The sequence below is a fragment of the Gekko japonicus genome, unplaced genomic scaffold, assembly GCF_001447785.1.
Source record: "Gekko japonicus isolate JY-2015 unplaced genomic scaffold, Gekko_japonicus_V1.1 scaffold693, whole genome shotgun sequence".
NCBI classification, from domain to species: Eukaryota; Metazoa; Chordata; class Lepidosauria; order Squamata; family Gekkonidae; genus Gekko; species Gekko japonicus.
In genome coordinates, this window is record NW_015173144.1 from 285901 (window position 1) to 307725 (window position 21825).

Sequence of the window (21825 nt, forward strand, 5' to 3'; positions counted from 1 at the left end):
CTCTCTTCTGTTGTATTCTCACAACAATCCTGTGAGGGAGGTTAGACTGAGAGTGTGGGAAAGTGGGGATTCCACCCAGCATCTTTCATATCCTAGTCCAGTGCGCTAACCAGTACATCACACTGGCTGTCATTACTATTGGTGGCTACTCTTAAGAATCATATAGCAGTGACAGCAGCACTTCAGACTGGCCCGTAGCTAATGTGGGGCTCACGGGGCCTGGCCCCCTAGTGTTTCTTCTGGGCCCCCTCCCTCCTGGGCAAACCAGTATCTCCCATATCCTAGTCCAGTGCGCTAACCAGTACATCACACTGGCTGTCATTACTATTGGTGGCTACTCTTAAGAGTCATATAGCAGTGACAGCAGCACTTCAAATATGGAGAGAATGATACAAACAAGCAGGGGGTTGTGTAGAACCATATTCAGGAATCCCTTGTAATAGTCCTTTAAAAGCTATGCTTGCATAGGACGGGGTATAGGATGGTCAACAGTACTCTGAATGCTTCTGGGTAGCCTCAAATAGTTAACAAAACCTTCAGCAGTTTATATTGGAAAACATACAGCTTTATTTCTACACCTATACTATCTCTTTCTGAAAGTCACTGCAAAATTTCAATTAGCAGCAGCATCCAGTCCCAACCACTGCTTCTGAAATTTTTACATTTAACATCCAAAGAAAAAGCTATAACAATTTTTTGTTTAATATTCATGGTGGGGGGGACAATATTAATAAGTAAAATAAAGATGCCTCTTCTGGGCCGAGGTTTTGGTTTACAAAGAATATACAAATGAAAATAAGGTTGCCTTTTATTAACTTAAATGTCTTCATACCCTGGATTTCTTTGCTAACGTGGCTTTAAACATCTGAAGTCCTGTTTGCAAGGCGGCTCAGAAAGTAGCTTCAGGCCATTATATCCCTAATTGAATTCCCCGGGAGCCTAGTAAACTCAAAGGGATAAAGAAAGAAATCATAACATTCGTTAAATCTCCAAACATAGCTCACTGTGAAGTTGCACGACCTGCTACAAGCCCAAATTGATGATTGCAGCTGAACTGCTGAAACCTCTGCTATTTAGATGGAAATCGTACCAAATACTCCCCATTGCAAGCACACAAATTAAATCATGCCTACCTTCACTTTTTATCTCTAATTATGGGTGAGAAGGCTTCCACAAAAGACTAGTGTGTGTCCATGCTGATGATAAAAGGCCTAAAAAGAGATATATGTAACCTCCCTATAAAGAGCCAAGCTACTCTCACATGCAAATTGGATAGGAACTGGGTCAATAAATTAAAAGGAAATGATTTTTGTGGTACACAGAAATAAAATAAATATGGTCCCGAATAGCCAATTCCCTGAGCATCTCTCTAAGAAGAAATTTTCATCCAGACTTGCGAAACACAGCACACATTTTCTTACCCTCAGCTAACCTGTTTGTGTATCACTATCCATACCAGACAGATCACGAGAGAAGTCATGGTTAATATCTTAACACGTTCAATAGCTTCATATCCCTGTCAACTTACCTGGTTTATAAGTTATTCCTGGGGGGAAGAGGAAACCCTGCTGGGCTGCGGCGGCCGCTGCCAACGTCCGCTGGTCGTGTGGAAAAATTGGGATCATGAGCGGAGGCATGTGACCCTGAACCTGCTAAACAGAAGACAGTCTTTGATCAGAAATTGCACAGATTTGTCTCGACAGATACCTCTCCGGCACTGATAGTGTTCTCGTGTTCAGAGTCCCAGCGAATCTTCTCCTTACCATAATTCTTGCCAATTTCACATTATCACATCAAAGCCCATGCTAACATCTCTTTCCTTCAGAGTCAAAGGTTTAAGAGTCTTATTCAGCTGCACTGCTCCTTGTTCTACCTTGCTCGGTTTAATTCTTTGCTAGCATTTATCTATGCAACTAAGGACTGCTTTTTTTTTTTGCACAATTCAATATTTTTCTGTGCTTGCTTTTATTTGGTTTTAAATATTGCTGTATGACCATGTGCAACTTTTCATATATTTTGAACATTTTTAAGCTTCAGCTATTTTAGTGTTAGCATGATCTCCAAATAATTGTTTTCAGACTAGTAACACTGCATTGTAAGTATCCTCTAAAACAAAACTGACATCCCATGCAATACGTACCTCCCCATAAGTGTATTGTCTGTCTAGGACATTTTATGGCTTTAAGCACAGTCACTTGCCCTGGCAATTATAGAGGGACATTTAGACTATTGTACCAGAATAAGTCCCATTATATAAAATTCCATTCAACATTACATGGATCAAAGAGCATAAAACTTACAAATCAGAACTAAGAAGTATAATAACGAATAGCTTTAAGAGCTCTATAATCAGAACATAATTTCAGCCCCTTCTTCTGTTGCAAAGTAGTGGTACCAACTGCTGTTTGAAAGAAACAATAAAATTCATGGACTTTTTTGGCTTTAATTCCTAAAAGAAAGTTGTCTTGCTGGTAAAAATCCATATGTTGACCTATGACACTGTTTAAATAGTACCACATTTTCTTGTCATATCCATGTTTTTCTCCCAACCCCTGATGCAGTCCAGAAAGGCTACTGTGTGTGTGTGTGTCTATGAGCTAATTTACCAACAAATCTTCTCTGGGGGAAAAGCCCTAAGATGTAGGTTAATAAGGGTCAAGCAAAATATAAACACTTTACAGTATTTTTCAGAATCCATTTCTCAAGAAAATCAACTTATAATAAAAAGGTCTTTGTGCAATTACTGCCATAGCACTGGGGCATGAAAGAAAGTAGCTTTGAACAGCCATTTCTTTCATTTTAGCTGACTAAGCCTGGTTCTCTCTGTTAGCAACACACATAACGTGGTTAAATTGAAGTTGATCCCCATGTGTCCAGCACTGAATTTGTACAACATGACTGAGTTTGTGGCATGATGATAATTCCTATGGCTGTGTGAGTAAACAACAAGCGAACACAATGGCATTGTTTAATGGCAAAGGCAAAAAACCTACCATATTTAGTTCAAACTGGATAAAAAGTGTTTTACAATCACTTGGGATGCTTTCAGGGAAGATACCGAATCACTGGGTCCTTCACATGACTCCTCAATTCAGTTAATAGATTAGAACAGCTCAAAATAATGGAAAGAAACCAACAGAAACAGAATTTAGATGAACTAAATAGTTCATCAAGCACTGGACATCTGTGAAAGTGAAAGAAACATGTCCCTCGAGTGTAAATTATTTATTATCACTATACATAAGGGCAGAAGTAGATATTATGGAAGACATAATACCAAGATCTACATCTTCACATGACCCACTGAAGCCTAATTCATGCCTAATTCATGCTGTGAAATCGCAACATATCTTTGAACTCTACATTGCCTTCGGACAAGCAGGTTGTTTGTCTATCAACCAACATTGGTTCACCTGCTGCAGCTGTTTCTACAGAAAGCTGACTTTTCCTCAGTTACCTGGTAACATCCAGATTAGATTACTGTCATGTGCTTTACATGGACTGCCCTTGAAGACAGCTGGAAAACTTTAGTTGATATAAAACATGGCTACAATGGTCCTTAATGGGGTGTTCTCAGATGATCCCATAAAACCAGTTAGGGTTGCCAGGTCCCCGGTCCAGGCAGAGGTTTCCCCACTTTTGCAGCCCCCTTTTCACCATCGGCCAGCCGGGTAAACCCTGCCCACTAATGCCCCCAAATGCAAAAAACTAGAGCATAATCCCCCGACATTGGCAACATGATGATGTCATTCCGGCTGATGTCATCACAGTGTGCACGCTTTGCATGCAAGCCAGAACATCCTGGAATGGCCCTTGAAGCCCCCTACTGGCAGCCAGGTAGGACCCGGCAACCCTAAAACCAGCGCTGTTCCAATGGATTACAGTCTGTTACTGGGCTCTACTTAAGAAGCTAATTTTGTACTTTAAAGATCTAAACAATTTAGAGTCCAGAGTATCTACACGGATGCTGTCACCCACATCAAACTACCCAGATTAGGAGATCAATGGGAGCCAGCATGAGCTGAGGTTAGGTTGGTTTCAAACTAGTGGAAAGCTTTTTGTCCACTGCCCACAGATAATGAAGCTTTCTCGCTCAAGAGGAAATGCTGAATAATTGGAATTATTTTATTTTAATTGGTACACCACTTTGAACATCTGTGGATGGTAAAAACGGTTGACAAATGTTTTATAAATGAATGAAGAAATCAAATAAGATTCTTGCTGGATCAGACCAACATTCCATCTAGAACAGCATCCTTTCCCCCAAAGCAACTGACCAGATGTCCTGGAAGATCACAGAGGTGGCACAAAGGCCAAAGCCTCCCCCTGCTGCTCCCAGTTTGGTGTAGTGGTTAAGTGCGTGGACTCTAATCTGGGAGAACTGGGTTTTATTCCCCACTCCTCCACTTGCACCTGGCTGGATGACCTTGGGCAAGCCATAGTTCTGGTACAGCTGTTCTTGAAAAAGAGCAGTTTCTGGCAGAGCTCTCTCAGCCCCACCTACCTCACAGGCAGGGCTGGCTCACTCACTAGGCAAACTAGGTGATCACCTAGAGTGGGCTGCACCCGGCCCCGTACTCTGGAAGTTTCTTGATTATTTGTGTTTTTCATTCTTCCTAAAATGCATTTATTTTTGAAAATTGGTGGGCGCACGGGGGGGGGGGGTGCCAGAAGGGATCCTCACCTAGGGGGCAAAATAAGCTGGGACTGGCCCTGCTCACAGGGTGTCTGTTGTGGGGAGGGGAAGGGAAAGGAGTTTGTAAGCCACTCTGAGACACCTTTGGGTAGTGAAGGGCGGGGTATAAATCCAATCTCTTCTCTCTCTTCTTTTTCTTGCCAGCAAAAGAAATTCAGATTAACTATAAATCCATCAGAGGGAGTAAGCCTCTGAATATGGAAGGTCCCACTCAGCTGTCATGGCTATCAGTCATGGATGGACCTATCCTTTATAGATTTCTCTAATCCCCTCATTTTAAAGCCATGATAGCAGGCATCATCACCGCCTCTGGCAAGAAACAAGTGAGTTGTCATGGGAAGATACTAGTCATTTATTTATTTTCTTACTTCATTTAGCCTTTCTCCCCAAGTGGTACCCAAAGCAACTTACATAATTCTCCTCTCCTCCTGAATATACCAGTCATAAATTTCTCCCGTGGCCCTGATTTTTAGTAGTTCAAGAATTTCAAGAATAGAAAGATTCGATTTGCTTTTTCTACATCATGCACAATTTTATAAACCTCTATCATATCCTCTTAGTCCCAAATTCTTTAATCTTAGGGAAAGTGTTTCAACACTTTGATAATATTTTGAATGTCCTTTTTGAGATGTGATGACAAGAACCACACAGTATTCCAAATATATGCACACCATAGAACTATATAATATAACAATAGGCACCACTGTATTTCCAGTTCATTTTCTAAAAATCCCTACTATAGAATTTGTCTTTTTTAAACTACCATCTACCATCTACTACTTTTTAAAACTATCACCATGTAGACATTTTCTTTGAGCTGTCCACCATAGGGTTCCCAAGTCAGATCGGCGCTGGAGCGGGGGACTCCAGCGCTGCTACGGGAGTGCGCATGCGTGCCGCAACCCTGTCACCTGGAAGTGACGCGACCACGCCAGGCACGCTGGGGGGGCCCACGACCATCTGAGGGAAAACCATAGAGTTTTCCCTCGGATGACCGTGGCCCCACCCCCAGTGTGCCCAGCATGGTCGCGTCACTTCCAGGTGACATGCACGTCGCGTGCTTTGGGGTGGGGTTCCCCCCGGGGCCCGATCCACCGGCGGAGGGGAACGGGCCTCTAAGGCAGGGGTTTCCCCACCCCCCAGGGGGACTTGGCAAGCCTAGTCCACCATAACCTAAACATTTCATTCCAGGTTAGTCACCATGTGTTCAGACCGCATAATTTTTTATGTTAAATTAGGATTAGGAGGTAGGCAAAGTTTTTCATGGCTCACCCCTGGTTTAGATAATTTAAGAACAAGTTAAACACTGCCAGTCCCTTGGGACCTTCTGCTTACTGTTGTATTGTGAGAACTGCCTGTTACTCCTATCTTCTGCTTCCTGTCCTTTAAGTAGTTATGAATAAGCAAGATTCCAGTCCAGTGGCGCCTTAGAGATAAACAAGATTTTTTGGGGGGTGCATGAGCTTGTTGTTCTCTAAGGTGCTCGTTCTCTAATCTTCTTGGTCTTTAAGGTGCTACTGGAATGGAAGCAAGCTGTTCTACTGCAGACCAACATGGCTACCCTCTGAAACAACTAATACACAAGATGTTCTGTTATCTTATTCCATGATAATCTACAGGATTACTCTTAACCACCTGCTTGTTACCATTCTCAAAGAACTCCAACAGGTTTAGCAAGCTTACACATTACACACAACAACTCAGGATCAAGTCCCGGACTGGATCACTTGTAGCCGATTCAATTATTAAGTGTTACAAAGCACAATAACAGGGGTCATTTCCTGGAGGAGTGCACAGGAACGGAGCTCTGGCAGTAAAGAGCCCAGGGGGCAGGCACATGCAACAAGTCCCACCCCCTGCTCCCAGCAGCCCTCAGTCAGAGCAAGAAGCAGCCAGGAAAGTTGTAGAGCTCCTCCCCGGCCCCCTGGTCCAAAACAGTCCGGTGGCACCTTTAAGACCAAGTTTTATTCAGGTACAAGCTCTCCCTCCTCTGCGAGGACAGATCTGCATGTTCCCCCCCCCCCCAATAGCTAGCAATCCAAAACAGTCCAGTGGAGCCTGAGCGGTGGGTGTTGCCTTCTGACACAATTCCGGTGATGTCAGGGGGTGTGGCATATGCAAATAAATTATGCTAATGAGCTCCTGCACCCCTTTTTCTATGAAATGACCCCTGCACAATAATATATAATAGCTAGACATTCTGTATCTATGTCAGAAATATCATGTGCAAGATCTGGGGATAGGTGTATTCCACTCTTAACTTTCCACCAGGTTTGTGAAATGCACCTTTCTGGGTATGCATAAAGCAAATATTGCAGATGTAACTCCTAGTGCTTTTTGCAAGTTGATTTAAGGGGATAAGAATAGCCAGATTCATCAAAGCAGATAGATGCCCAGAAAGGTTAATTGCTGCCGTGTTCCTTGAGTCTTTCTGAAAATCAAGACACTAAGCAGATGCCAGAGAAAAACTTAAGACTTGCTTTCCCTCCTATTCATAAGGCTGTGCATTGTTGCACCATCTCATTTTTTCCCCCTCTTCTGCTAACTTGATGATCATGCCTTTTTTATTTTTGCCATCTGCCCTGGAGCTTCATTAAAGATACATGAATGGACTAACTGGCCTGATATCTTGTGAGGAACAGGTGCTATTGTTTGTCCCTGAAGACTTGCACTAAAGATCTGACTCAGAATACTTGAGAAAGAGCATCTGTAGCAGTCAGTCAGAGAGCGACTTGGCAAAGACCTTGCTATGTGCTAATGTGCAAACAGAGTGACACTCACGGGGACTCATTTTCTCTTTCATGAAGATTTAACTTATTTTTCACATGATAGGAAATAAGTATTAAAAACCGAATAATCCTCTTGTTTCCTGCCTGTCGCGAAACTCTAGAATCAAAATTATGTGAAGTGCTGTAAAATACTGACCCAAAGAAAACAAATGTTGATGTCTTCTAATGCACCAAACAACTTTTCAAGCAATGTAATCTTATTATATATGGTATTTTGTGACAAGTCATAGTAACGCACACGGTGGCGATTTTTTTGTACACCTAATATTTGAACGCTGTTATCAAGCAATACTATGCTGAGTGAAAGCCAAAAAGAACTTGGCTGTTCCAATCACTCATCAGCTGCAAAGCTGTCATTGCTTAGTCCTGTGCATAGTAGGAAAAATTCCAAGTTTTTTCGAAGGGATTTGGCATAAACAAAATATGGTCAACAGAACATTTGTTTTACTCTTCTCTCCTCTGAACAACACCTCAGTGCTAGGCATGGAAAAGAACTCTATGTCAGTTGTCCCCCTGGCCTCTCCTCTGAACAACACCTCAGTGCTCTGTAGGCATGAAAAAGAACTCTATGTCAGTTGTCCCCCTGGTCCTGAAACAAAAACAAATTAATTTTCAACATGTATCTTTCTATTCACATTGTTTATCTAGGAACTGGAGTTCGGACTGCTTACAGGAGAATGCTGCTCTTTTCCAGCAGAGAACAATAATTTGAATGTCCATGTGAATTCACTGCTAAAATACCATTGCCCTTTTATTTTCCCAAATGATAGCTACAGAGATGTTTCAGTAAATAAAACCATACTAAATAAAATCAGTGGCAACTAATATTATGTTTGTCATAAGAAGGCAAATATGTCTTTTCTGTGGATAACCCTTTACAGAACTCCTTAGAAAGCACACCTATACTCTCTTTTGCCCTTCGTTTCTTTGTCCCCAGGCACCCTTATCCTTTACTTGCAAAAAGGATAGATAGGCAGAAAACAATAAACATGCTCTACGAAAGGCTAATTGGCTTAGAAACTCCCATGTGCACATGGGCGGAAGCCTTCAGAATTTGTATACATGCAAACATATGCTACAATGGATGTAGAAGTCACTGGTATTCTTACTGCCAATTAATCCTTAACTGTAAATTAGAGGTCAAATGCATGCTCTAACATCTTGTATGCATGTTATTAGTTTAAATCTCCTGTCCAGTTAAGGTGAACTTCAATGCAAATTACTTTCCTCATAGCATTGTCCAACTTCACAGCAAAGCAGTCACCTGTGTCACTATACATACAAGTTACCCAGATGATGGGATGAGTGGTAACAAAGCTTCTTGGTACCAGTTTTGCTTCTTCCTGTCTTCACATACTCTCCCAATCCATATTTTTACTACCTTTCTATCAGAGAGACCAGTTTGTCACTAGGCATTTAGCCCTGCATGCTAAAAACACAAAATATATCTAATACTATTTTAAAATGTTAAAAGAATGAAAAATGATTAATTAAATTACTTCAAACTGTATATGCTTTCAAGAAGCAGTCACTAGGAGGGAATGAAAATCTCTCCGCTATAAAAAAATTAATAAAACATGTTATGCAAAAGTGAATTTATGGTTCATTTGAAATTAGAGATCTACCACCTTCTCAATCCATACAAATGCATAATCTTGTCAATTAAATATTATTGTTAAGGTCTAGTAGTATGTTAAAATCACTTTAAAGTGCAACTAAGGAAAATTCATGTGTGTTTATTACTCCTTATGGGTCTATTAGTGGGCATTTTATTCAGATTCGTGTTGTAAAATCTGCATAAACTCAGCATATTGTTATCCCCATGTGTGCATTTGTTTGGTTAAAGCATAACAGCAAATCTCAGTTACTACAACTTCTGAAAAAGTCAAGAGAGCTAAGAGAGTCTCACTTTTTAATCAGATCGAAATAGTTCATGACTAAAGGAGTGAAGAGCCGACTATTATGCAAATGCTCACAGCTAGTGGTCACTCAGCCATCACAGAAGACAGAACAAGTCAATTAATTTAGATATTTGGGAAGACTAGTGAAGATGTATATGTTGCTTATTTCCACTGTGTCCTATTTTCTCAGAAATAAAAGCAAAATATAGAAGACTGTTTTCTTTTAGAGGTGAGATTTAAACAAATTAGTTCTGCATTTTAATAGTTGTGACAATTGATCTAGATTTGGGATAGTTAAACTTCCATCTGATATAAAAAAGCTCTCAAACAACCTGGCTTTATGTTTACTCTTTACATTTTTACTAAGGATAATTTTTAATGTATTATAATTGTAGCATATACTTACATACAACATGAAATAGGTATGTATTATAAATCTATTTATATGAACATAGTTTGCTCAGTCCACTCTCCGGGGACTAAGGAAGAGGGAAGGTATTTTTCTCCTATCTGAGATCCTTTAACAGGATGCTCAGGATTAAACTTGGGGGCTTCTGAATGCAAGACATGTGCTCTACAGTGCCTCCCATCCTTGCCTTGGGTGCTTAAGGGAAATGAGAGAGTAAATCTAACTACATTTTGTTCTTGTCATAGAAAGTTCCCCAGTACTGGTCACAATTTTTTCTAAAACTTTACAAACAAATATTTGACATAAATATATTTATGTCTAGATCTCACTGATTGCAATTAAGTTCATCTCTATATATGCCCACATAGTACCAAAGCACGCATACTTTACAACACAGCATACGTTACTGGGTTGGTTGTAGGGGTTGAATTTCTGTGGTTACACCTTATGCTACAACAGTTAAAAAAAATCATAAAGGAATGACATGGATTCAGCATATTATCTGATTTCTTTCCATATGAGAGTCATTCCCCTCTTTGGACCAATAGCATTGTGAAACAGAACCACATTAATATATATGATCCACGTGGCCCCTTCTTCTACATGCTTCTGGATTGCTGTAGGACTCACCCAGGAAGAAGTGGCTTCTATACCTTTAGTTTAGTGTATAAACTGGGTGCATGAAATCAGTGTTACTAAAGTCAATAAGGCCTACTGCCAAGAAAATATAAGTACAATAGTGCCAGTCCCTCCCTGAATTTATGTATGGAAATGAACGGCTTGCTGCATCCATAATATTGCGGTAGCATTTCCGTTAAGTCTTCATTGCAATACAGTGCTATGTGAATTATTATTTTCATAATACCCAAGAGGATGGTTTTTTTCTTATCATAATGCCACAATAAATTAAATCTCACTATTGCACTTTTCTGTATCATACAAAGGAATCAACCTGAGTGCAGATTTCAGCCTTCCAGATCTGGTGCTGTAATATTTACGTGTGTTCTGACAAACTAGAAACCACAAAATTAGGTGCAAGTTGAAGACTACAGCCAAGTAATGAACAAAGCAAAGAAGCATACATCTTGATACAAAGAGAGTTTCACTTATGAGAGAAAGAAAGAAAGAAAGAAAGAAAGAAAGAAAGAAAGAAAGAAAGAGAGAAAGAAAGAAAGAAAGAAAATGAGTGACTAAATAAAGACAGTAAGGATAACCTTACAGCTATGTTCACATCCTATAAAAAGACTAGAGAATGACTCAGACTGATGTATACCACAATATTTTTCACTCCAGTGTTTTTTTATTTCAGCACATATTAGACATGGCCATGAAGAAGCAAAGGAAGGGAAGGAGGCATGGTATAGTCCAATCTCGTCAGATCTTGGAAGTGAAGCAGGGTCGGTACCTGGAAGGGAGACCCTGGAGGGCCAACAACAGGGCACAGAGGCCAAGGCCCTCCACCCAATGCCACCCCCTGGCTCCAGGATCCAAGGAAAACTCTGCAAAGGAAGACAATGGCAAACCACCTCTACTTCTTACTTGCCTTCAATACCCCCTGCTGAGGTAACCATAAATCAGCTGCAACTTGACAGCACTTTACACATACACATGAAGAAGTAAGGAACTAAATGCTCTACCAAGAACTCATACACTATTCAGCTTTGTGATTGCAAAAGTTATCAAGAAATTGTGGTTGAACTGACTTCCGGTTTATGGCGCCACGCTAGAGGACGTGTCTCCCGGACCTCCTAGGGAAGTGGGAGGGGGGCCACCCCCCTGGAGCCTTTGCGAAAGGCTCCTAGCCATGGGGCTTCTGAAGGGTGGCCTCTTCGCCAGCGCGTTGCTGGAGAATTGAGGCACTCTTCCGCCCCAACGGTCCTGCCGCTGCTGCGTCCGCAATGGAACCTGAGCCACCGACTGGGACAAGATATTCCATTTGAAATAAGGAAGAAGAGGAAGAACTATAAAGACTTGATTCTGTTTTTGCAAACAAACAGCATTTCCTACAGATGGTTGACCCCCGAAGGTGTCGTTTTCAAACTGCAGGATAAAAAAGAAAAAAATTGAGTCTGTTTCCAAAGCGCGTGAGTTCCTGAGACTGCAACTGGGAGAGTCAGGAGAGGACGGCAAGGACGAAGAAGACAGCAAACTTAGTGATGAAACGGACTCTGCTACTTCTGATGAGGACTCTACTTCAGAAAAGGAGGTGGCAGCCCCCGAACGAGAATATCAATTGAGGATTAGAAAAGATAAAACAAAACGAAGGCTGAAGAACTCTGATCTGTGCCTTGAAGTTTTTAACGATGCTCTTGTGATTTTCTTTAAACAGTTAAAATAATGGCTTTAAAGATAAATAATATAGCTTAATCGACCTTGTTCAATGTAATCTTAGAATTTTAGACTAACACTGATACAAGCCTTTGTAATGATCTCCTGTACTTGGGGGTTTAGTGGTTTTATTTCCTTTCTCCCATAGATGTAGTTTTCCTTCCCCTTTTTTTGTTGTAGTTTATAGAAAAATGCAATACAAAAATCCCCTACGGGGGGCAAAAAAAAAGAAAAAGAAATTGTGGTTGAACTTTGTGACAGCTGTATGACAGCGGCGTTTTTGTCCACCTGGCCACATCACGGAATCAGTTATTACTGTCCCCCATCGCTTCAGCTCCCGTTTCTTTCTGTATTCATTTGTGGAAGGAAACATATCGTGCCAACACATCCTTTGCTACGTGGAGTAACATCTCTACTTTTAAACGGACTTCTTAACTCTGTTGTCAGGATGGCACCTGTGATGAAATGGCACCAAGGTTAATGTTGAATGTCGACCTCGAAAGAGGCTCAAAGTTTTATGCATTTATTTATTTATAGCCTGCCTTTCTCTCTGAAAAATCTGGGTGGATTACTACATAAAACAAAGCAATCAGACAGCACAATAAACAGTGCAGTGGGACTAGGATTACAAAAGTAAGAAAACAATGTAACGAGAAAAGGGTACCAGACATGACATATCATAAACAATGCAGAAAATGGAATTACAAAAGTAGAAGACAGTGCGGTAAGAACAGGATAAAACATCCAATAAACCTTGAAAGGGATTATAATCCTGCTTCTTTTATAAAGAACCATCCTCCTGAACCATATCATTGTACTGCAGCCCTATTCCCTTAACCTAAAACTAACTTTACGGCCAGAAAAAGGTTAAAGGGTATGTCTATCTAGTTTTTAGTCCTTTTTTGTTAGTCTTTAAAGTGCTATTGGATTTTTGCTCTTTCCTACTGCTACAGGCAGACTTAACATGGTACAAATTTTGATCCTTCAAGTGTTTAGTATGTCATGCCTGCAGTATGTCATTTCATATGTGGTTGGGTTTGGCTAGAATTTTGTCACTAGACAGCAAGTAGGGGTCTCATGGGCTACACAGCAAAATAAATGTGCTTTGTGGAGGGAGAAAAAGAAAACAAGGAATATCTGTGAAATCTTTTGATGAGAAAAGGACTCAGGCCTCAAGGAAAGATGACAAATTAAAAGGCTGGGAAAGAGACACAAACAGAGCCTGAACATAAATCCTGAAACTTTAAGAATATTATGTCAGCTTCTTAATTTACCCTCAAAGGGAAATATGTTTTGTACCTATGAAAGATGCCTGTACTACTCATTTTATTTTGCTTTGCTCATATGTTAGTCAATTTTTGCTCAACTATCGCCCCGATCACACGGAGAATTTCCTGCGCAAAAGGCTCGAATGTCGGGCGGATTTTCGGGGTGCAATCACACTGCAACATCTGGGAAGTGTAGCACACCCGTGGCCAACTCGTGGCATCCCGCTGAAGATGCGGAGTTAAAAAGTACCAAGGAAAGTGCACTAGTATCCGGAAAACGCGTGGCACAGGCGGGCGTCTGATCATGGGAGCGCTAGTATCCCATGGCATCCGGCGCCCATCCACGTCCCATCGCAAACCGGATGTTTTTCGTAAGCGCATGTGCACAAATATGAAACTGAAAGCAGTGCTGCTCCGCAGAACTGCGCATGCACACAAATGCATAACGCTTGTGTGATAGTGCTGTGCTGCTTCTTTGCCACACTGCAGCATCGCCATGTGATTACCAGCTAACATCCGAAGCACAGAGACTCGGGGGACCGTGTGATCGGGCTACCGTGCTTTATTTTGCTCCGGGGTGAACAGCCACGCCTCCCCCCCCGCGTGATCTGGCCCGTGTGACTGGGGCCTATATATGTGTTTTTTCTTTTTGTAAACTATGACTCTCTATGCAAGCAGAAGTTCCTCCCCCCCCCTCCAAAATATGGCAGTCTCTTGTACCTGAATAGATGCCTAATCAGCTCTCTGAAACGTGGATTTATTCTCGATGCTTGGGGATCCAACACCATGTGACTGGGGCCTATATATGTTTTTTTCTTTTTGTAAACTATGACTGTCTATGCAAGCAGAAGTTCCTCCCCCCCCTCCAAAATATGGCAGTCTCTTGTACCTGAATAGATGCCTAATCCCATTTACTAGGGTACAAACAAGAGACAAGGAGATGCCTGCCTGGATCTCAATTACCCTAGTGAGATTTCTAAGGTTTCTCTGACATACATTTGTATGACTATAGTGATTTTGAATTTAGGGGGAGAGAGACAGAGCGTGTGTGTGTGTGTGTGTGTGTGTGTGTGTCTAGGACCCAGAATACTAGACAATCACATTACTAATTTTTCTAATGGTGTTTGCAGCAAAAAGGAATCCTAAGGGTGAGGTGGGGAGGAGAATAAAACCGGAGAGGTAAACTGATTGAAGACTAGAGGCAACACTGCATCCCACATAGTAAGTAGATCAAGATGCCTGTGGGACCTGTTTCACCACAATGTCCATGATGCCATTTCATCATTTGTAAAATCATGTATAGCTGTTTCTCACACACAGTCAAAATATTCTCCTTTAATTGTGCCTGGCCAAACAGCAAGAAAGGTCTACCTCTTGGGCAACTCACTCTACTAACGGTAGTTCCATGATGCAATATATAGTCACATCTATACAGCATTATCAGTCAGTTACAATGAACCTTTGTCCAGCTGTGACTATTTCGCCAGTACTACAACCAGGCCTTATCTGCTCAGGAAATGCCTGTTTTAACTGACAGGTAGGAGATTAAATCTACAGCTGCTGAAACACAATCTCCACTGTTAGATAGACTTTCACTGAAAAGTACTACAAACACATAATTTGTTTATGTTGTACCAGCAATCTTTGACAAAGCAGAATGTCTAGCTGAGACAAATGTGGTTAAACCCATTTATTGTATTATTTCTGCTACACAGAGCAAGCTCTTAAAACACAGAAACTAGACAAGGCACAAAGCTCTGGCTGTCTAAAAGAATCAAGAATAGATGACTTCTTGTTACACTAACCCTCTTTACGCAGTAAAACATGCTGCCTCCTGGAAAAAAAAATATCAATTGCTATTTTTAAGCATGAGGTTTAATTATTCCTACATTTTCACACAGTAATATTTGTTTTGTTTTACTTGCCAAAAGTGACGTTTTAACAAATTAACCATTCTCCCCCTAATGAGAAATGTAAGAACCATTTTACCCACCAAAATATGTTTATACGTTTCTTCATATATGTGACACGTATTTGCTCACATTGGCCCTGGAAACTGTGACATCAACAGATGGCTGCAGTCCTGCTGCTCTATTGACAGCTACCTAGAATAGGCTCCTGTCTGGGAATCTGAATGGGTAATACTTGACAGCATGACAGAGATCAAAGTTTTCACTCTTCATGAAACAGTTTTTTGATCTTTCACCACAGTGCACACAGGGGTCATTTCGTAGAAAAAGAGCTAGGGGAACTCATTAGCATAACTCATTAGCATATGCCACACCCCCTGACATCACCGGAAGTGTGTCATAAGGCCACACACCCCGCCCCCGGCCGCCCATGAGGGGCCCGGCGGTGGACCTGCAAGGCCGGCGGGAGTGCAAGGAAGCCCGGCAAAGGCCCACCCTGGCCCCAGGCAGGCAGGGATGGGGAGAGGCAGGGAGGAAGCAACTTACCCTCCCTCTTCTCCTGCCTCCTCCTGGCTGAATGAGGGCCGGAAGCGGGGCGGCCGGAAGCAGGGGCGGGGTTTCATCATGTGCCCCACCCCCCCATACCTCACCCAGGGGAACTGCAATCCCCCGCGATCCCCCTCGAAATGACCTCTGCGTTCCCCCCGAAATGACCTCTGAGTGCACACCCTTCTTTCCATGCACACATTACTGTCATTACACTAGAGCAACAGCACTTTTAAGAGCCAGAGTGGTGTAGTGGCAGAGTGTCAGACTAGTATCTCGGAGACCCGGGTTCAAATTCCCACTCAAGCCATGGAAGCTTGATGGCTGACCTGGGAACAGTCATACTTTCTCAGCCTAACATAAAAACATAAGAGAGCCCTGCTGGATCAGACCAGTAGTCCATCTAGTCCACCATCCTGTCCCACACAGTGGCCAACCAATTCCTCTGGAGGGCCAACAATGGGGCACAGAGGCCAAGACCCTCCCCCCCCGTGCCACCCCCTGGCTCCAGGACCCAGAGGATGTGGAGGGTCTGCCTCTGAATGTGGAGGTTCCCAACAACCACTGTGGCTAGTAGCCATTGATAGACTTATCCTCCATGAATCTATCTAATCCCCTTTTAAAGCTGTTTATTCCTGTGGCCATCACCACATCCTCTGGCACTGAATTCCACATTTTAATCACTCTCTGTGTAAAGTAGTATTTCCTTTTGTCCGTCCAGAACCTACTGCCCATCAGTTTCATTAGGTGCCCTTTGAGTTCTTGTATTTCGGGAGAGGGAGAAAAAGTTCACTTTGTCAACACCTTTCCACCCCTTGCATAATTTTATAAACCTCTATCATGTCCAGTGTTCCCTCTAAGCTGAGTTAGTGTGAGCTAGCTCACAGTTTTTTAGCCTCCGGCTCACATATTTTTGTCTTCGCTCAGGAAGGATGGCTCCAGAGCAAGCTAATTGATGCAGTAGCCAAATCGCTCGCTCACAACTTTAATGCCAGCAGCTCACAAAGTAGGATTTTTGCTCACAGGGCTCCATAGCTTAGAGGGAACCTCTATCATGTCCCCCCCTTAGTCATCTCTTTTCTAAACTGAAAAGCCCCAGGCTCTTCAGCCTTTCCTCAAAGGGAAGGTGCTCTAACCCCCTAATCATCTTGCTTGCCCGCCTCTGTACTTTTCCCAGCTCTGCAATGTCCTTTTTAAGATATGGTGACCAGAACTGTACACAGTATTCCAAATGAGGCTGCATTACAATATTAGCCAGAGTTTGCCTTTTTCACCGCTGCAGCGCCCTGGGCTGACACTTTCATTGCGCCGTCCACTATGACTGCAGCACCCTGGGCTGACACTTTTCTTGAGCTGTCCACTATGACCTCAAGATCTTTTCCCCTCTCAGTCTCAGCAAGTTCAGACCCCCCATTAGCCTATACTTGAAGTTGGGATTCTTTTGTCCAATTGTACATCACCTTACACTTACCAGCACTGAACTTAATCTGCCACGCTGTCTCCCGCTCACCCAATCTGTGGAGGTCCTCACAACCTACCTTACAGGCCTGAGGGTAGATTGTGAGGGTAAAATAGAGAAGAGAACAGTGCAAGCTGCTTTAGGACTCCATTGTAAAAAAAGGTAAAGGGTAAAGGTAAAGGTTCCCTTGCTCGAAAGCCAGTCGAATCTGACTCTAGGGTTGTGGTGCTCATCTCGATTTCCAAGCCGAAGAGCCAGCGCTGTCCGAAGACGTTTCCGTGGTCATGTGGCTGGCATGACTAAACACCAAGGCGCACGGAATGCTGTTACCTTCCCACCGAAGTGGTACCTATTTATCTACTTGCAATTTCTTGCTTTCGAACTGCTAGGAGCCCTTGGACAGGCTGGGGAAGGCATGGGGAGGCATTTAAATGCCTCCCCGATCCTTCCAGGGCCCCCCCCGGCCCGCCCGCCTCACCAGGGGAGTCACTTTCCAGGCCTTCCCTCTGCAGCCACAAACGCAGAGGTTTTGGCTGTAGTGGGTGTGGCCACCTCTGAAGCCAGATGGAACTCTGTTCCTGCGTGTTCCTGCCCAAAAATAGCCCTGTGTAACCTATTTATCTCAGGCCATTCAAATTTGGAGATGCTTTAAAGAGAGTACTAGATTATTTAATGGCAGTTTTTAAATGATATCAATTACTCAAAAACATTATGAAATTAGATGAAGAACCCCTATTGATTCCTTGTTCTCTATCACATCCTTGCTGTTCTTGGTTATTCTTTCTGTCACATCCCCAAAGAGCTCGAAGTCAAAGCAATCCCAGGAACAAGGCATTCCCATCTGCTAGGACTTCAGGGTCTCCATGTACTATCTGACAAGGTAAGTGGATAAAAGCAGTGTTGTTGTTTTTTTAAATCAGCATTCCAATTTCCAATGGTATCTCTTCCCCAGGTTTGTTTAGGCTCTTTTCTATGTTTTATGACCTATACCATTGCACAGTAACTATCTTACCACTTGATTCAGATTGTCAGGTGTGTTTGGAGACCCCCGGAACAAGCATCCACAGCTCTGCTTCTATAAGAGCTGAGTGAATACTTCAGAAGAAAGGCTTGTGTGATACCTTGCCTGTATGTGATGGGGCATGCTTATCAGTCCCATCTAAGCGATGCTCCTGCCTCACTTCCAAACGTCCAGATTGGGTTTAACAAGCAAATTGGGCGTCCACAGTACACATACACATATTACAAAATCAACCATGAAATTTGCATGCATGTAAACCCAATTCCTCCTGCCAACCTAGCAGTTCGAAAGCAAGAAATTGCAAGTAGATAAATAGGTACCACTTCGGTGGGAAGGGAACCGCATTCCGTGCGCCTTTGTATTTAGTCATGCTGACCACATGACCACGGAAACGTCTTCGGACAGCGCTGGCTCTTCGGCTTGGAAACGGAGATGAGCACCGCAACCCTAGAGTCGGATTCGACTGGCTTTCGAGCAAGGGAACCTTTACCTTTACCTTTAAACCCAATTCAGACATTAAGTCCTTTGAACAAATGCTTGGAAGTGGGGGAGGAATGCTGAATGGGAAGGACGACTAAACATTTACTTAGTTTCTACTACATGCAGTGAAGAAATCTTTAAAAATTATGTATATCCCACTTTTCTCTCCAACGGGGTCCCAGAGCCGCTTATAGCATAATTCTCCTCTCCTTCGTTTTATCCTCACAACAACCCTGTGAGATAGGTTCAGCTGAGAGATTCCATGGCAAAATGGGGGTTTGAATCTTCAGCAGAGAGTGACTGGGCCAAGTTCAACCAGAAAGCTTCCATGGCAGAACAGGGATTCAAACCTGGGTGTTCCAGATCCAACACTCTAACTGCTACCATCATCAATGTTCCCTCTAAGCTGTGGCGTCCTGTGAGCAAAAATTCTACTTTGTGAGCTACTGGCCTTAAAGCTGTGAGCGAGTGATTTGGCTACTGCATAAATTAGTTTGCTCTGGAGCCATCCTTCCTGAGCTAGGACAAAAATGTGTGAGCCGGAGGCTAAAAAATCGTGAGCTAGCTCACACTAACTCAGCTTAGAGGGAACACTGAGCATCATACATATTCTCAGCTGGCTAATGCATATTCCTGTCTGATGCAGAATTTCACAAAGTCTGAATAAAACCACCAGGCTAAAAACAACAAGGAAAGACCACCCCAAACAACGATGTACCATTTTTTGTCTGTTTCTCTTAACTGTTACCTACGGCCAGAAAGTCATTTTGTATCCTGCCTATTTTCTCTGGTAAACTGTCCATACATCACATGCCATCGTTGAAATGCTATTTATATATCACACACCATTTGTGAAATATTTTTACACAATTGTCAGAAAACCAGTTGTCCATTTAAATGGCAATATTTCTATCAAACTTAGTTAGCGTGATGAGGGAAAAGAATGAGTGCCGTTTCGTCTGAAGCATGGAGAAACGACAGGAGAAACAACCTTTCAAACTGAACTAGAGCTGCCGCCTGAGTTTGCTACTATTTCTAACTCGAATTTAACTGTACTTGAAAGTTCTGTGTAGACATGTTCACGTGGGATACTTTCACCAACTTCTGTCTCACTTCCAGGGATTTACATATATGAAAAAGAACTACTTAACATACAGAAGAATTGTCACTAAAAACAGCACATAACTGAAAGGCATGAAAATTAAGAAAAGTGCAGATTTCATCATTCAGCTCTTTCACATATCGTTCTGTGAACATGTCCTGTTCATCTTCTATCTATCAATATTTGCATTTTTTTTAAAAAAAATTAGTCTTATCTGTAGCAGTCTGCATTAGACTTGAGAAGACAGTTCAAAGTTAGCACAGAAGCTTCCACTCAGAATGCAGCATTATATGTGCAATAAATGGACTAAATCCATGGGGAATCCCTCAAACAGCATGGATAATGAGGGGAATCCATAACAGACACAAACAAACCCAGAGCGATGTCTGTGGCCAGCATCATTATATAGGATATATCACCATATATTTGAATGTTCAGCTTCAAACTTGGTGTCCATTACACTGATACAATCACAGTGTGGGGTTCAGACAGCAAATAAAACTTGTCATTTAGAGGGGGGGAAATGCTTGGGACTAGAACTGAAAATTTTGCTGAAACTGTTGGCAGAGTATAGATATGCAGTAAAAGGGAGCACAAGGTGTTTAAAGAATTAAGTTGGTTTATTATGAAGAGAGCAAACTTTGTAAGAAAGAGAAGAGAGAAAGAAAAATCTAACTAGGAGGGGAGTCAGCAACAAAGAGTTCTCAGCAGGAGCAGGAAAAACCATAACTGACCCAATCAGGAGACAGGAATGAGACTATCTGAAAATAGTAGGAAGTCCCTAATCTCACTATGCTAACTAGTTGTCCCCTCTGCTGTCCCCTGCAGGATGTTCTTGTCATTTTCTTTATCTATGCACAACAGACCTTGCATATTCCAAGAGAAACTACTTAAACATTGTGATGTGATGAAAGTTGTACTCTGGATGCTTCATTAAAGCAGGACAATATGGAAAACTGGACATTCAGCATTAGCAGAAATTGATATTTTCTGTCCCTCACATCCCAATTCAAGTATTGTGATTTTTAAAGCTATCACCATATTCCAGTCTATGCACAAGGGACATTTAGAAAGGTTTCACATGCACAACTGGGGACTAGTTTTAGTCTGAGGGCTTTGATATACACCTTCTCACGTTTTTTAAGCATGAAACCCATATCCTCTGAAAGGATACAACAATAACACCAGCATTTTTTTTGTAATTATTAATTTAAGTGTAGAATAGATTTCATTGCTATTCATGGCTTGTTAAAAATGCATTTTGTTCACCTCAGGGTACAGCATTAACCTGTATATTTGCTCTTTCCAATTTCCCCCCCTTCCTTCCTCAGAGTTTGTTTAAATATTCTACTTAAGCTGTGCTATTACTCATTGCTCAAGAGTGAAAGAATCTGCAGGAACAGCTGAAGTGCTTTTTTCCTAAGAAGTGCCTTTCACCTAAGTGGGAACTACTAGTTGGAACTGGCAGATTTTACTTAGATTTGTGTAAATATAAGATACAAAGAAAGAAGAAGAAGAAGAAGAAGAAGAAGAAGAAGAAGAAGAAGAAGAAGAAGAAGAAGAAGAAGAAGAAGAAGAAGAAGAAGAAAATTAATTAAGGGAACATGGACAAAGGGCAGGCCTAAAGGCATGATCACTACAGTAAACTATGAGACTGAAAATCTGGGTTTTGTATAATAAAAAGGAAAGGAAATGGATATGCTATCTAGCCCAGAGTACTAGGCATCACTTGGACAACTACAACATTTACGCCCACAAGCTACAGTGTGGAATGCCAGAAGTAGCCATATCAACAAATGCCTGTTCTGAATATTTAACAGAACAAAAAGAAAAGGGAAGAACGCAGGCATTCCATGAAGTTAATAGCACCTTACTGTTCCAATGCTTAAACGTCTGAAAGTTCTACCTTCACAAAT

The 21825-nt window shown here is 42.0% G+C and overlaps 1 protein-coding gene across 8 annotated transcripts in view; it reads right to left on the reverse strand.

The window, feature by feature from the left end:
• SOX6 (SRY-box 6) overlaps window positions 1–21825 on the reverse strand; it is a 678959-nt gene that overhangs the window by 148518 nt on the left and 508616 nt on the right. For 5 of the 8 annotated variants that reach the window (XM_015422309.1, XM_015422306.1, XM_015422308.1 and 2 more), the window contains one exon: window positions 1529–1652. In XM_015422309.1, the coding sequence (XP_015277795.1) occupies window positions 1529–1652 (124 nt within the window). The remainder of the gene's footprint in view (window positions 1–1528; window positions 1653–21825) is intronic. The other 3 variants (XM_015422310.1, XM_015422307.1, XM_015422305.1) reach the window with 1 other exon arrangement.